The sequence below is a fragment of the Bidens hawaiensis genome, unplaced genomic scaffold (assembly GCF_021521415.1).
Source record: "Bidens hawaiensis isolate Kalapana, Puna unplaced genomic scaffold, B.hawaiensis_p1.1 tig00005851_1, whole genome shotgun sequence".
NCBI lineage: Eukaryota > Viridiplantae > Streptophyta > Magnoliopsida > Asterales > Asteraceae > Bidens > Bidens hawaiensis.
In genome coordinates this window covers 168,654-183,862 of record NW_027491385.1, presented here as the reverse complement: position 1 = coordinate 183,862, position 15,209 = coordinate 168,654, and the positions used below count along the sequence as shown (strand labels likewise).

The 15,209-nt window shown below is 34.3% G+C and overlaps 2 protein-coding genes across 2 annotated transcripts; one reads left to right on the top strand and one right to left on the bottom strand.

Annotated features, from left to right (window-relative positions):
• Nucleotides 1–631: 631 nt before the first annotated feature.
• On the top strand, nt 632–11,079 carry LOC143630939 (calcium-transporting ATPase 10, plasma membrane-type-like). The gene is made up of 31 exons (XM_077099817.1): nt 632–845; nt 2,450–2,566; nt 2,648–2,687; nt 4,815–4,930; nt 5,000–5,131; nt 5,223–5,312; nt 5,381–5,450; nt 5,534–5,688; nt 5,768–5,845; nt 5,932–6,003; nt 6,079–6,162; nt 6,244–6,326; nt 7,093–7,198; nt 7,297–7,352; nt 7,446–7,488; nt 7,597–7,680; nt 7,767–7,904; nt 7,998–8,063; nt 8,143–8,241; nt 8,318–8,428; nt 8,502–8,672; nt 8,760–8,984; nt 9,051–9,167; nt 9,249–9,347; nt 9,428–9,666; nt 9,758–9,803; nt 10,140–10,274; nt 10,356–10,463; nt 10,545–10,636; nt 10,721–10,827; nt 10,905–11,079. Exons 1-31 carry the CDS (start codon nt 690–692, stop codon nt 10,934–10,936), a joined length of 3,267 nt encoding a protein of 1,088 aa, XP_076955932.1. The 5' UTR covers nt 632–689; the 3' UTR covers nt 10,937–11,079.
• A 156-nt stretch (nt 11,080–11,235) lies between these two features.
• On the bottom strand, nt 11,236–14,311 carry LOC143630836 (protein MANNAN SYNTHESIS-RELATED 1-like). Its single transcript, XM_077099740.1, has 6 exons — nt 14,213–14,311; nt 12,577–12,693; nt 12,416–12,538; nt 12,251–12,333; nt 11,591–12,161; nt 11,236–11,505 (listed from the first exon to the last, which is right to left on the bottom strand). Exons 1-6 carry the CDS (start codon nt 14,309–14,311, stop codon nt 11,236–11,238), a joined length of 1,263 nt encoding a protein of 420 aa, XP_076955855.1.
• Nucleotides 14,312–15,209: the final 898 nt, after the last annotated feature.

Here is a 15,209-nt window from a genome sequence, read left to right as displayed (position 1 = left end):
ATCTACACCATATGATGCTATAATGCGATGAACCCATTAAATAGCTGTAACTAAAACAAATAGTCTTAAATAATAAATAGTTGTATGATAGTTGCTTCCAGGAATTTGGGAACAGGAAAAGTCGAATTACTTTTATATCCCTACTACTCGCTAATCTTGACTTAATTAGACTTTATAATAATAATAATAATAATAATAATAATATACACTAACTTTTTGAAGCTTTATATGTGCAGCCCAACGAACCTTCCTGGAAGTTTCATTGCAATTCTCCCGAATTCACCTTACCTGAAACAAACAAACAAACAACAAACCCCAATCTCACAACTTCTATCCATCTTCCTCTCTCTCTACAGGTCTGTATCAGTATCATCTATATATATATATATGTATATATAATTGTTTGTTGTTTTGTAATCATTACTCTACTACTAGTTTCATGTTGTCTGCATATACCGATCCGTGTTAAATCTTACTCTAATTACTAATTGTTATTCCAAACCCTAGCTCTCGTCGAAATGAACTTCGATCTTACTTTTTATAAATTAGTAACGGTTTTCAATAGCAGTATGTTGTTATTATTGTTGTTGTTATTGACAGAGACTAGTACTGTACTGTTGTTGTATGTGAATCTGATCGAGACGGTGGCATCTCTCCTGCGAGTGGTAATTAGGTTTTGATTTACAGTGATGAGTGGCGGTGCGTCGCCGTATCGGAGGCATAAGAATCCGAATGATGATGTGGAAAGCGGAGGAGGAGGATTTGAGGAGTACGAGGCGGCGTCAGATCCGTTTGATATTGTGAGCACGAAGAGTGCTTCGGTTCATAGCCTTAGAAGATGGAGGGTAATGCTTTCTTTATGTTTTGTTATTTTTATGTTTTTGATTTTGTGTTATGAATGAATGTGAATGTGAAGTTGTGTGGTTAATTGAGAATTTAATAAGGTTTAGATCAGCTACATTGGTGTATTTGAGGGCTTGATGATCGGATTCGGTTACGGAATTGTGGTTGTAGAAGACTTGGATCTGGAATAATGAGATGTTAAGACAGTGTTCACACATGGTGATCTAGATGAAAACACCTATATGGCATGACTTTTCTATTACCTGGAAAAAAGAGGATGATTTGCAGGTTGAAGAAATGCATGTATCGGTTACGCATCAAGACAATGAAACTCGAAGTTTACTGGCTTTATGAGTAGGATCGGGTACATGAATGCACAATGTATCATCGTTGCTATTTGGAGACATTTGGATCCTTTTACATCATGTTTTTATTGTAAGTTAAATGAGATGAAGGAACCAACACATTGAAGGGACGATTGTCTCGGGAACTTGAAATGAAGGATTATGGGTCGCAATGGAAATCCGTGGTATGGACATTGGGTGAGACTATAAGAAGGTACTCTAAAGCTATGTTAAGAGAAAAAAACAAAGGTGTTAAGTGAGTTTAATGTTAGCGATGCCGAGATCATAAGTATGCTTTTGGGAAACCACTTTTAAGCATTTTTAGAAACAATCATGAATCATCTCAGGCGGGAAGAGATCACTAAAGTTTCTTATGCGTTGTAGCCGGTTTGATGCATGCTATGATATGCACAAGGTCACATATGCTCATATAGCGGGAGACTGGGAGTTGATGGTAGATTCATGTTTAAGCCAAACAAACAACATTGGGAACTAGTCAAGTGATTGTTATGCTACCTGAAAGTACCCGTTACGGTAGCACTTTGTTTCCAATGAAAAGATGCTGTTTTGGAAGGTTACGCTATAAAGGTGGTGGTTTAGATTCGAGTAACAACACGACACGCTATGTTTTCACAGCGGGAGGAACAACTATTATTAGTTAGAATTGGAGTGTAAGCCTAAAATTACGTAAAGAAAGCGAAAATATGAAGTAATATTTTGACCATTAGTAATCATCTTTATTGTATATGACATGAAGCTATTTATTCAAAACTGAATAATAACCTGTTCATGAGAACATGTACATCCAAACTTCAAGAATAAATTATCGGGTATTGGTTTCAAACTGCAAATCCAAACACCTAGCAACTGCTATCAGAAATTGGTGAAATTCACTGTGATCCATAAGTTTTATTAACCTTGCCTCATGATGGTTGGTGCCAAGTCAAGTGCTGCATATTCATTGGGACAAATGGAGAATATGTTTCTACAGATCATGTCACAGGACACGCTCCTTCATTATTACTAAAATTTGTAATGTTATTGATAGCGAATTCGTGTGTTTGACTGAAATGGTAGGTTATGCAGATTGCAAACTTAATATGGTTTGTGGTGACCTATTTGGTTACGCTAGTTAATTTTACTTACTTTTGCACCTTTATTATCATAAGATACCGCGGGCGCTAAATTTAATTTACTATTTATATTGATATCTTATTATGTGAATGTAATTATGTACATTAACACAAATAATTTTCTTATAGCAAGCGGCGCTTGTGCTGAATGCTTCCCGTAGATTTCGATACACGCTAGATTTGAAAAAGGAGGAAGAGAAGAAACAAATAATAGCCAAGATCAGGACCCATGCACAAGTCATACGAGTAAGTTTCTGTTTATCACTCACTTTTTGTTTAATTTAAATCAGCTTCATTACATTCGTCATTCATTATTGCTGTTTTCAGGCAGCCTACCTTTTCCAAGCTGCTGGAGCACAAACAAATGGTACTTAATTCTTATTAGCTTATTGCAATGTGACTAGAGGTGGCAATTTTAACTAATTTACTTATGAGTGGGCCAATTGGGCTGTTTTAAACAAGTGAAATGCATAATTTATCTAAATGGGAAACAGGTCAAATGGATTGAGAGACACCTAAAGTCTGTTCTAATGCATATAATCTCCATTTGTTTTTATTAGTCCTATGTTTAGATTTTGATAATACTACTGCCTTTTCTCAATTATAATCAGCACATTAATTTTTTATGATTTTTTAGTAAGATAAAAAGTATTTTTTATCGCCCAACCCATTTGCCCGTCCATCTTGACAGTTGCCACATTTAGAACATTCACAGCAAGCAAGTACCCTATCCCCACCCCTATAATTTAACTAGGAACCAGCTTCCCTAAAATTCTCTCTAAATTTTATACATTTTCTAAAAATCTTCAACATGTCATTCCCCATCCCTATATTCTTTTTATTCTCTTTTTTTATTCATACCACTGTAGCTATTTTGTCTTATTATCCTTCTTCTAAATTTGATTTCTAATAAATTGATATATAAGCTTGAAGATCTAATTTATGGTTTGGGTACTTTTTCGAGTTTCAGGTTAATCGGGTATTTTGAATAAGCTAAACTTACTTAACTCTATGGGCAGATCTGCAAATCACATATTAAAGTGAAAAATCAAATCACAAATCATATATCAAAGTGAGACTTAGAACGAACTAGCAATCAAAATAAGTTGCTAATATGTGGCATTAGCCCAAATTTTGACCAGCAAAGTTAAATTACAATGTACAATCTATAGCTGGTTACATATCCAGCATTCACTTCATCAAACCATCGACAATATCTATTGCTAATGATGCAGCAATTCATATGTCAACTTTAAATGCATATACTAGAACACATCAATTAGATACTAAAAACCTAACTAGGAACGACATAATGTTCCAACTATGCTTCCTTTCATCTCAAAGATCTGCAAAATGCAAATCACATATTGAAGTGAGCATTAAATCAAATCACAAATACCCAAATGACCAAGTAATTACGCAACAGCTTTTATACAGTAACTTTGGGCTAAAAAGTTACTAAACATTATAAAATAAAATTATCTAATGAAGAACAATAAACCAGCAGAAGCATTGCAACAAATGTGAGTTTAATGTTCACATCATCCCAAACTAACATTCAATAACAAGCATAAAATATATTTGTGTGTATGCATGTATATTGGGTTCAAGACCATGTTTCTTAACCAACTGGATATACCTGGAATATAATGCAAGTAAATTCACAATTTACAATCAAGACAAGCAACAGTTCATGAGCAGAGAAATACACAAATACTTGGCGTTATTTTTAAGAAAAGTGAAAGATCATCCAAATCAGATAGAGACCCAACCCATGATTCTGGCTTTAATAGATTCTAAGCAAAAAACTGAGATGTATAGAGATTTCTGCTTTAACCATATTGCAGTAACGATATCTTTACAAAGGAATAAAAAGAAAAATCAAATTCTGCAAAAGATCATATTACGGCAACACCAATCAAAAGCAGCAACATGCTGTAAATCAACAAAAGTGAGACTTTGAGCTGGAATTCGACAAAAGAGAACTCAAATCACCTAATGAAAACTGCAGTTAATCAAATACACGCGCATATACCAAAAAAATCACATATTCTGTCGCATTTTAAGTTGTAAAAATCACATAGAAAGTTTTATAAAAGTCATCTTCTTAGACTTAGTTTACACCATTTCAACATAATCTTGTCTCCATATATTAAAAGTTAATACCAAAACCAAGTAAATCAAGTAATGAACCACCACTGCAATTCAGAGGAAATGGAGATAGTTGGGGAGAATAAGGATGGCGGATGGGCAGTGAATCCTTAAATATAAGGATTCACTGTAGCATTCCTTAAATTTTTGAGGATGGGGAATGAAGATGAGGATTCTGATGTAGGAGTGAAAGTGAACAAATGTCCATATCTTCCCTATAATTTTAGGGTGGGGTAGTGATAGGGACTGTATTGAGAATGTTCTTAGAAGAGAATACGAGTATACAGTTGTGTGTATACTTTTTTATATTTTGTCTGGCTTTTTAATGGTTTTTTTCTATTAGGATCAGAGAAAGCACCTCCATCTCCTATTCCTAAGGGTGATTTTAGTATTAGCCCGGATCAGCTTGCTTCAATGACCCGAGATAACGATTTCTCTGCTTTGCAAAGCTATGGAGGGGCAAGTTTATTATCATATAAAACATATAACATTTGATCATGTAACTAAAGTTTTTGTCTTTAACATCAGGTTAACGGATTGGCAGAAAAGCTAAAGACAAATCCAGATAAGGGAATTCATGATGATGAGTCAAACATATTGGAGAGGAAAAATGTTTTTGGGTCAAACACATACCCACGAAAAAAAGGAAGAAGCTTTTGGGTATGTATTTTGACATAATGAGATTTTATTTTCTATATTAGCCTTTTGGATACTTTAAAGTTTGAAGCTTTTGTGGTGTTTGATTTGATAGAGGTTTGTTCTTGATGCTTGTCGAGATACCACTTTGATCATTTTGATGGTGGCTGCAGCTGCTTCTTTGGCATTGGGTATTAAAACAGAGGTAAGTGAAAAAGATGATTACAGTTAATTAGTTACATTCACAGTTACTGAAACTGTAGTCGACTTCAGGGAATCGAAGAAGGATGGTATGATGGTGGGAGTATAGCTATGGCTGTTATTATTGTCATAGTTGTCACAGGTATTTCATTAATTATATCCTTACACCACTGTTATGGTTATATATGGAATCTCGTGGTATCTTACTGGTTTATTGTCTTTTAGCTGTAAGTGATTATAAACAGTCACTTCAATTTCAAAATCTGAATGAGGAGAAACAGAATATACACTTGGAGGTTGTAAGAGGTGGGAGGAGACTTGAAATTTCAATCTTTGATATTGTTGTTGGTGATGTGATACCACTCAAAATTGGTGATCAGGTCAGAAAATAGCATGTTTCCTTTATTGTGTTATCTGTTTTAATATTTCTCAGCATGTTCACAATCCATTATGAATCAGGTTCCTGCTGATGGCATTTTAATATCAGGTCACTCATTGGCTATTGATGAATCTAGTATGACTGGTGAAAGTAAAATTGTGAGTTTCTTGATTTGTGTATGTTATGTTCTTTCACATGAGCTTTTTGACAAGCAAATTAATTTTATTTTCTTTTGATGGAGCAGGTTCATAAGGATCAGAAAGCTCCATTCTTAATGTCGGGTTGCAAAGTTGCAGATGGCTATGGAACTATGCTGGTAATTATAAAAGAAATAGAGAAATGGTTTCTTTGCTTTTTCTTATTATAATTGTATATGTAATCTGGTTATTAGGTCACGAGCGTTGGAATAAACACTGAATGGGGATTACTTATGGCTAGCATCTCAGAAGATAATGGGGAGGAAACACCGTTACAGGTTAGGTCTCAGAAATATAAATTTGATGGGAAGAAGCAAACTATATTAGAAACTAAAAAATGTTACATATGATTTATATAGGTGCGGTTAAATGGAGTGGCCACTTTTATTGGAATAGTTGGGCTTGCTGTAGCTATAGTTGTTCTCGTTGTCCTTCTAATCAGGTAATAATAGGCTTGGCAAACTGATAGGAATCATGCTCGAGTTATAGTCTAAATGCAACTTGTCTATTATGGGAGGGGGTCAAGTGCAAGTTATAATTCTATAAATAGGTATTATTAGCTAATAGGGAGGGAGAGTAGGTTTATGTTTAGGATGGCATTGCCATGGCTCCTGCTTATGCAGTGAGAGAGGGCTCGGTCCGGGAATCTATTGTAACCTTTCTATACATTTTCATTAATACTATCGTTCGGTTCTTTGTTTGTTTTATTCTATTCTCTATCTCAATTAACCGCAATCCTAATCTATCAAACCCTATCACAAACTGGGCGAGTTTGGCGGGTTTAGGTCACGGGTCAAAACGGGCTCAGGTCAGAACAGATTGGAGTCAGTATGGGTTCTGAGCAAAATGAGTTCGGGTCAAAACGGGTCATTTTGAAAATAAAAATGCATCAATTTGGTTCGGGCCAAAACAGAGTCAGGTTCAAATGAGTTGTTTTACAAAGAAGTACCAAAGTATATTCACTCACTATATTAACAAGTTTATAATTGTTACCTATTTTGACCTGTTGACCAATTTACGTAGACCAAGTTGATCCGTTGACTTATATAAGATGACCCAAATTAGCCTATACAGTTTATTTTATCCAAATCAACCCTTCTTGAATAATGGGTAATGATTGCCACCTGTAGGTAATACAATGTCACATGGTGATAGTAAATTTGTTTCAAAATGGCAACTATTGAGATCTTATTTTCTGTTTTGGGTAGATATTTTACCGGGAACACAACAAATTCAGATGATCCTAAGTTTGTTGCTGGGAAAACTAGTCTTGGTGATGCTGTGGATGGTGCAATTAAAATCTTCACTATTGCAGTATGTAGCTTCATCATACTCTCTTTATACCCGAAACTCTCCTTAAGAAGTGTTCATGTTGGCTTTTGATAGTCAAATCATACTAATTTTTTGTATAGGTCACTATTGTTGTTGTTGCGGTGCCTGAAGGGCTTCCCTTAGCTGTCACATTAACGTAAGTTTGTGTTTATATTATCAATTATGTTATTTGTTTATATTTGAAATCTGATCAGGCTTAAATAAGTTTTTTTTGGTTAACTATTTATAGTCTTGCATACTCGATGCGTAAAATGATGGCAGACAAGGCACTGGTAAGCTTATCGCCTGTTTTTTTCTTTTCCAGAATTTCCTTTCGTCTATAATTTATATATTTTACTTTTTAAAATATATGTTTATTGTTAGTAATTTTCGAAATGCAGGTTAGAAGACTTTCTGCTTGTGAGACAATGGGTTCTGCTACTACAATTTGCAGTGATAAAACTGGAACATTGACATTAAACATGGTAAGTCTCTTTGTTTTCTTGTGTCAAATTATCTTATTTGTTGGTAATTTCATTACATGTTTTTGCTAATTGTTTTCACTTTTCAGATGACCGTGGTTGAGGCCTATATTTGTGGGAAGAAAATTGATTCACCAGATAACAAGTCAGAATTATCTTCCGGGCTCATATCTCTTCTCATTGAAGGCTTGGCTCAGAATACAACTGGAAGCGTGTTTTTACCCGAGGTAGATTCTTAATAATAAACGATAAAGGAAAAAAAACTGTTTTTTCCTGTCTTAAACAAGATATTGTATAATATTGCTTCTAATCTTTGATAGGGTGGTGGGAATGTTGAAGTTTCTGGATCTCCAACTGAGAAAGCTATTCTTCAATGGGGATTTAATGTTAGTGCACATTTTTTTTTTGTTTTGTTTTTTGTTTTTTTATTTCTTGTATTCTCTAATTCCTAATAATATTTTGCAGCTTGGAATGAATTTTGATGCCGTGAGGTCGGAGTCGACAATAGTTCACGCCTTCCCATTCAATTCAGAGAAAAAACGAGGCGGTGTTGCTGTGAAATTGGTAATGTTATTTATTCTTTATTATGAAATGTGTTTTTTTAGTATTTTAAAAATTTTTATTTTATTTTTTCCTGCAGCCTAATTCTGAAGTTCATATACACTGGAAAGGAGCTGCTGAAATTGTATTAGCTGCATGTACCAGCTACATGGATGCCAAGGACACCTTAGTCCCTTTGGATAGTGATAAGGTTTCAAAATTTATCTTGTTAAATGACCATGTATTTATCTTCACTTTATCCCATTAATATTCTAATATGCCAGGTGGAATATTTTAAAAAAGCAATAGAAACAATGGCTGCCGGAAGCCTGCGATGTGTTGCAATTGCTTACCGAACAATGAAAGGGGAAACGTTTCCAGTCACTGAAGAGGAACTTGAATATTGGAAAATGCCTGAAGATGATCTTGTGTTGCTAGCAATAGTTGGTTTAAAGGTAATTATTAGATTTCAATTTTGGTTTTTGAGTTTATATTATCTATTGTTTTGAATTTTTGACGCATGTCATTATTTTAATATACAGGATCCATGTAGACCAAATGTGAAAGATGCAGTTGAACTGTGCAAAAAGGCTGGTGTGAAGGTAAGAATGGTGACGGGTGATAATCTTCAGACAGCAAGAGCAATAGCACTTGAATGTGGAATATTAGAATCAAATGAAGATGCACAAGAACCTAATTTAATCGAAGGGAAAACGTTTAGGGGATTATCAGAAAACGAGAGACTACAAGTTGCTGACAAGATATCCGTATGCTAATTAATTAAATAATATTAAATTATTGTTTTCTATGAAATTAATGTTGTTTTGCGACAGGTGATGGGACGATCTTCCCCTAACGACAAATTATTACTCGTGCAAGCATTAAGGAAGAACGGTCATGTCGTTGCTGTTACCGGTGATGGGACAAATGATGCCCCTGCATTGCATGAGGTTAGAAAAAGATTAAATTATTTTTTGACATTTATATTATTATATCAATGTTAATATGATTTTGTGTTTCTTTAACTGTAGGCTGATATTGGTCTAGCTATGGGAATCCAAGGAACCGAAGTTGCAAAAGAAAGCAGTGATATTATCATATTAGATGATAATTTTGCTTCAGTTGTCAAGGTATTTTTTTACTACTTTTTGCTTATATGTTTTATGTGTTTGTTATTATATGTATCTGTATTTCTTATATTATACGACAGGTGGTTCGATGGGGAAGATCTGTTTATGCCAATATTCAAAAATTCATTCAGTTTCAGCTCACTGTGAACGTTGCAGCCCTTGTTATTAACGTTGTTGCAGCCGTTTCCTCTGGTGATGTCCCGTTAAACGCTGTGCAGCTCCTATGGGTCAATCTTATCATGGACACACTCGGTGCACTTGCTCTAGCCACTGAACCACCCACGGATCACCTCATGGACCGAACCCCAGTTGGCAGAAGGTTTGACTTTGGCTTTGTTATCTTTAACTATTAATCCGATTCGGATGTAAAATTTTATCATATGGTTAAAGGCTTGTTTCTTGTTGATCAGAGAACCGCTTATAACAAACATCATGTGGAGGAATTTGCTAATTCAGGTATAGTGGTATATTGACAATAATATTAATAACATATCAATCACTTAAACAAACCATATTTTTATCTCATTCTTATTTTAATATGATCATTTTAGCTCATTTACTCAAATACTTGATAACCTGTAAAATATGAAAACCACTCAAAATAATATAATTAATAAAAATATCAATGCATTTTATAAATAATTAACATGTAAATATCGAGTACCAAAAATGCACCGATCATATATCAATAACTATTTTTTGTGAAGTTAAAATGTCAAGTCATCAATTTTGATGGATAAAATTACAGGCTATGTATTAATAATAACTAATATTTGTTGGATAAAATTACAGGCTATGTACCAAGTGACTGTCCTCCTTGTACTCAACTTTGATGGCAAACGGATTCTGAATTTAGAACTCGAGACCAGTAAGCAGGCGAACAAAAAGAAGAACACACTTATTTTCAACGCGTTTGTCTTTTCGCAGGTGATCTTTTTTAAACGGGCGGGTCATCTAATCGGGTTATGTTCAATACGAAAAGGGTTTTGACTTTTAATTTGACTGCAGATATTCAACGAGTTTAACGCTCGAAAGCCTGATGAGATGAACGTTTTCAAAGGAGTTACCAAAAACCGCCTTTTTATGGGAATTGTTGGATTTACCATCATACTTCAAGTGAGATTCTGTCTCCTATTTCATTAGTTAAAACATACATTTCATATTGTATTATCGGTTAATTGAGACTATTGCTTTCAGGTTATCATAATCATGTTCTTGGGGAAATTCACAACCACCGTTCGGCTGAGTTGGCAGTTTTGGCTAATCTCTATTGTAATTGGTCTTATCAGGTTGGTTTTATACTTTTACTTTTATATAATTCTGTTATCTTTTTGCTAAATTTGCCTGCTCATTTTTGTTGGTTAATATGACAGTTGGCCTCTTGCGGTTCTTGGTAAGCTGGTTCCTGTTTCTGAGCGACCGTTCAGTGAATACTTTTATAATATGTACAAGTCATGCACTCGTCTTTGGAGAAATCGAGGTACGTCTTTCAATTTTTCATCATACTTTTATAATAAGTGACAAAACACTCAAAAACTAAAAAAATTTGTGTGATAGGTTCATCAAGAGGAAATGTGGATGGTACTTGAACATTTTATGTGTTTTAAGGTTTCTCGTGTTTTGAACCGTAAATTCCTGACTAACCGAACTTAGCCTTTAGGTATTGTCTGGATCAGGTGACATGGTTTTTTGTATATGGATATATGCACAGAAACTTTTATACATATATTGTGCTGGCTTGCTTTATTAAACTTGATTTTATTAAAAGTCTTCGACAACAGACATAACATAAAAACGACACTTTGACTAGACTTAAACAGTCAACACACACGACTAACTTGTCTCTTTATTTTAGCTTTATTCTAGTTTCCACACACAACTTAGTTGTTTACTGACAGAAACAAGTGTACACCGGGTGGTTCCTCTGTGATATGTACGAGGAAACATGGTCTTCTGCTAGGCTTGATGTTGTCTGTGCCGGCACATAAACTTCTTTCCTGCCATTAAAAATTCTGTTTCCAACAACATTTGTGTAAAATAGACCTGATTTTGCCGGTACAAACGCGTCACTAACTGAGCAAATATGGAAGTCGATCATCTCTTGTTCCAGTCCCGAGTTGAGAAACTTCACCTTCTCGGCTTCTTCCATTAAGTCTTCCTGTTAAGAGGTGGTAAAATGAGCGGGTTAGTTCACATGCGAAACTCTTTTTAGTTGTTACCAACTGGATTAGGTTAACTCGCACCTTTGTGAACAAGTACGGGTATACATCTTTTAGAGCACTGAGGCTATAACCGGGTTTAGATTGAGTGACATAAATTGGCGAGTATCGTGGATAACCGACTCTTTCAAGAAATTGTGCAATTTCAACCGGATTGTAGCAGTGCTTCATCCCTTTAACGGCAGTAGTTCCGCAAATACCCATTCCCATCATCTCGCCTTTATAGTCGATTGCAGTGAGCATGTGATTCTCGCCACGGCTCTTTAGCCTCTTGACTATGGAGTTCATTACTTCTTGCAATTCGGGCTTGAGACGGAGAGCCTTAAATACAGCCCAACACGAATACGGGTTCATATTCTTGTCGACTTTACCTTCTCGCATAGCTAATGGTGGGAAATCGGTAATGACACGCACGGTTTGTGCTACTTTAAACAGGTGTTTGACATTTGTGATGATATATTCCTGGTTAGCGTTGTAGGGAATTTTCACGCTAACGACCTTCTTGAACGCGTTGGAATATTTACGCCTTTCGACTTGAACCACACCGCTCATGCTTGATATGAACTTCTCGGCATCATAAATCTCTTCAAATCCCCTGAAACATCATACCAAAGATGTAAGTTCAAGCAAACCAAGGCAATGGTTAATTATGGTTCACGGTCATGGTTCGATGACTTCACTAACCTTTTTTCGCCTTTGCTCCCAATGATGTCCGGCAGCACAAGAGTTGCACCAAGATGTTTAGCAACTAGGACCGCGTTAGCAACCTGATCGAACACAAGTGATATTAAACTTAAAAACTTATATAAAACTCGAAAAGGCAAGAAAAAAACATAAAGCAGGTTGAACCTGTGAAATGTGATATTCGGGGCCATCAGTTAATGAGAACGTAACAAAACCTTTCGACTGAACTCTTCCCGTCCCTATAACAAAACGCGCAAGATCATAATTCATAACCAAAACTAAACTGAGCTATAAGATTCGATAATAACTAATAACTACTTACCGACGGAAGGAACCTTACAAAGCTTTGTTGGTTCCTCAAGAATTTGAGCATCATGAGCAACGATACGTCTTGTAATTGACATCGCGTCTGGTTCAACATGCGCTGTCGCCGGGACATCCATCTGCAACAAACATAGACGGTATTATTAGTTTTAGACAACAGAATCAAGTCTTGATTTTGATGTGGTTTAAGCCACATTATATGCAAGGCTCATAGTAAATTTTAAGTAAAGAATTATGAAAAATTGGTGCATGAAATATATCGTTGGAGAGATAAAAGAGAGAGAGTTATGAGGTGAACCGTCTTATCTATTACAATTAAGACCAATGTTTTGAAAACCAGATCAGTTGTTGAACCTACCGCTTTATAGGTTCGCTGGTATGATCAATTTTAAAAACCGAATGACGTTATAACTTTTTTAGGGATTTAAAAATATGAGAAATAAAATAATGGTACAACTTAATTTAGACAAAAACAAACATGAAACATAGAAATATAATAAAAAATTTATATGCTTTTCGTCCTCTAATAACTAAATAAATACACGAGTATTATATTTATGTATATGCACACTCATTAAATTCAGTAAAGGGTAAGTATTTATAGTTATTTATTTTTTACTAGTTTGAGACCCGTCTACTATACGGGGGATTTCTTAAAAATACAATATTTAATAAATAATCGATATACAATAAACAATAAACCTATTAAACACTATTAATACACAGCCGCTGCACAATAGTCGATCTCTAAAACAACTTTAAAGTAAAAGATTAATATAAATATCAAATATTTAAAAAAAAAGGAAGTAAATATTAAATTAACAAATTTTGAAGCATAAATTTTAAGAATAATAAATATTATTTTACTATTATAAATTTGTGAAAATTGTGAGGTTTAATGTGGGAGTGACAAATAACAAAACTTGTAGCTTTTTATTAAAGAGTATAGATAGATATAGATTTTATTTTATTTTTAACAGCAATTTATTTCCACCAAAAGCCCCCAAACTTACACTTGCAAAGATACCCACCACTTTCATTTTGGAAGGGTGAACAGTATACCACTTGACTTTAATGGAAATATAACTTTATTAAATATAATAGTAATAATAATAAAGTTATATATTTCAGTTTTTTTTGTTCTGAAATTCATATTTCTTAACATATACCAGTTATACCAACTTGTTAAAGTCATAGTTTTTAATAAACAGGTAAGGGTTCAACCCTGCTATTGGACCATCAAACAATTTAAAACCTCTTATCTTAATCAATGGAGGGCCTGGTTACCGGCCGTCCAATCATTAATACATTAATTAGAACATATATTTATTCGGTATTTTTTTACTTAAACTTAGTTATGTATTTAACTCTACTAATATACCATATTCCATAACAATAAAATTAAAAAAAAATGTGATAAAATGCTTGTATAATGGTGGATTTTTTTCAAGTATTATTAAATATGATAATTAATATAACTTGTAACAAAATGTCCAAATTGGGGCAAACTTTTCTTCAATGGTTACATTGAAAAATTTCAATTAATTCTATATAATAAGATTACAAACTAAAAAGTGTCTACTAATTAGTAGAGAATATGAATTGTTAAATTTAAGATGTGATATTACTTATGCTTACCAAAATATCCCCATCAAAGTGATCCCTTTTGATCATATTACCAAGCATAAGAAACATTGACAATGTGAGAATTCCACCCATTATTTCCCTTATATCCATCACTTTTTTGCTAACTCTTGATTTGAAAAGGAAATAAATCTAAAAGAAAACTCTTGAGAACCAAGGCTTCTTCCCCTTTTCTTATGTTATGTATACAAAGTCATTTCATTATATATATATATATAATTCATGAATTTACTTTCTCTTTCCTTCGTTCCATAAATGGTGAAAGTAGATTAGTGTCGACCGAAAAAGGGCGAAAATAGTAGTGAAGATGAGAGAGGGAGTTTAAATTTGGCATGCGGACAACAAATACAGCTTGCGTGATTCATAAGCCAGTTGGCATTCTCTATAATAAGCTATGGATCATTAAACCTCACCGCTAAATATTGTTAGAGCTTTACTTATGACTCGGTGAAGAGAGACTACATTTAGGTGGTATATGATTGGATAAGGATCAAGGGGGACACGTCTCCTCGAACTTGACGCGTGTCCTGAGAGGTAATTAAGTTTATAAACTTGCAAAATATTGCTACTTGTCATGACACGTGTCACCCACTTTAACTCGAGGTGATTAAGCTTATGGACTTGCCAAATATTGCTACTTCTTATTGCTTCAAGATGATTGTGCTATAGTCGTAAATAAATTGTCTCCACCAGTCCTCCGTTTGATCAAACATAATGGATAGGTTTTCTAGCGAAATGTTTTCAAGATACAATGAAACAACGTATGCAGAAAACTTATCAATTGTTTAAAGTATTGAGTTATCAATGATTTCAAGGAACTAAAACTGTTTATTGAGTCGGTATATAAAATAGAAAAGACTATTTTTGACTAAATGGCAGTGTTAGAATTAGTGCTAGATTATGGTCCATGGGGGAGAGGCCCATCATGTTGGCCCACAACACACTTGTTTAAATCAAACCAATATTGATTTCTTACTATAATTAGTAACCT

What these genes read in the sequence shown, in the direction of transcription:
- LOC143630939 (XM_077099817.1), top strand. Translation starts at nt 690, where the DNA reads ATGAGTGGCGGTGCGTCGCCGTATCGGAGGCATAAGAATCCGAATGAT. An exon ending in TTCTTCAATGGGGATTTAAT is followed by an intron (nt 8,064 to 8,142) that starts GTTAGTGCACAT and finishes AATATTTTGCAG; the next exon opens with CTTGGAATGAATTTTGATGC. An exon ending in AAGTTGCTGACAAGATATCC is followed by an intron (nt 8,985 to 9,050) that starts GTATGCTAATTA and finishes GTTTTGCGACAG; the next exon opens with GTGATGGGACGATCTTCCCC.
- LOC143630836 (XM_077099740.1), bottom strand. Translation starts at nt 14,311, where the DNA reads ATGGATATAAGGGAAATAATGGGTGGAATTCTCACATTGTCAATGTTT. An exon ending in AGCTTTGTAAGGTTCCTTCC is followed by an intron (nt 12,539 to 12,576) that starts GTCGGTAAGTAG and finishes CGAATCTTATAG; the next exon opens with CTCAGTTTAGTTTTGGTTAT. An exon ending in CCGAATATCACATTTCACAG is followed by an intron (nt 12,334 to 12,415) that starts GTTCAACCTGCT and finishes GTGTTCGATCAG; the next exon opens with GTTGCTAACGCGGTCCTAGT.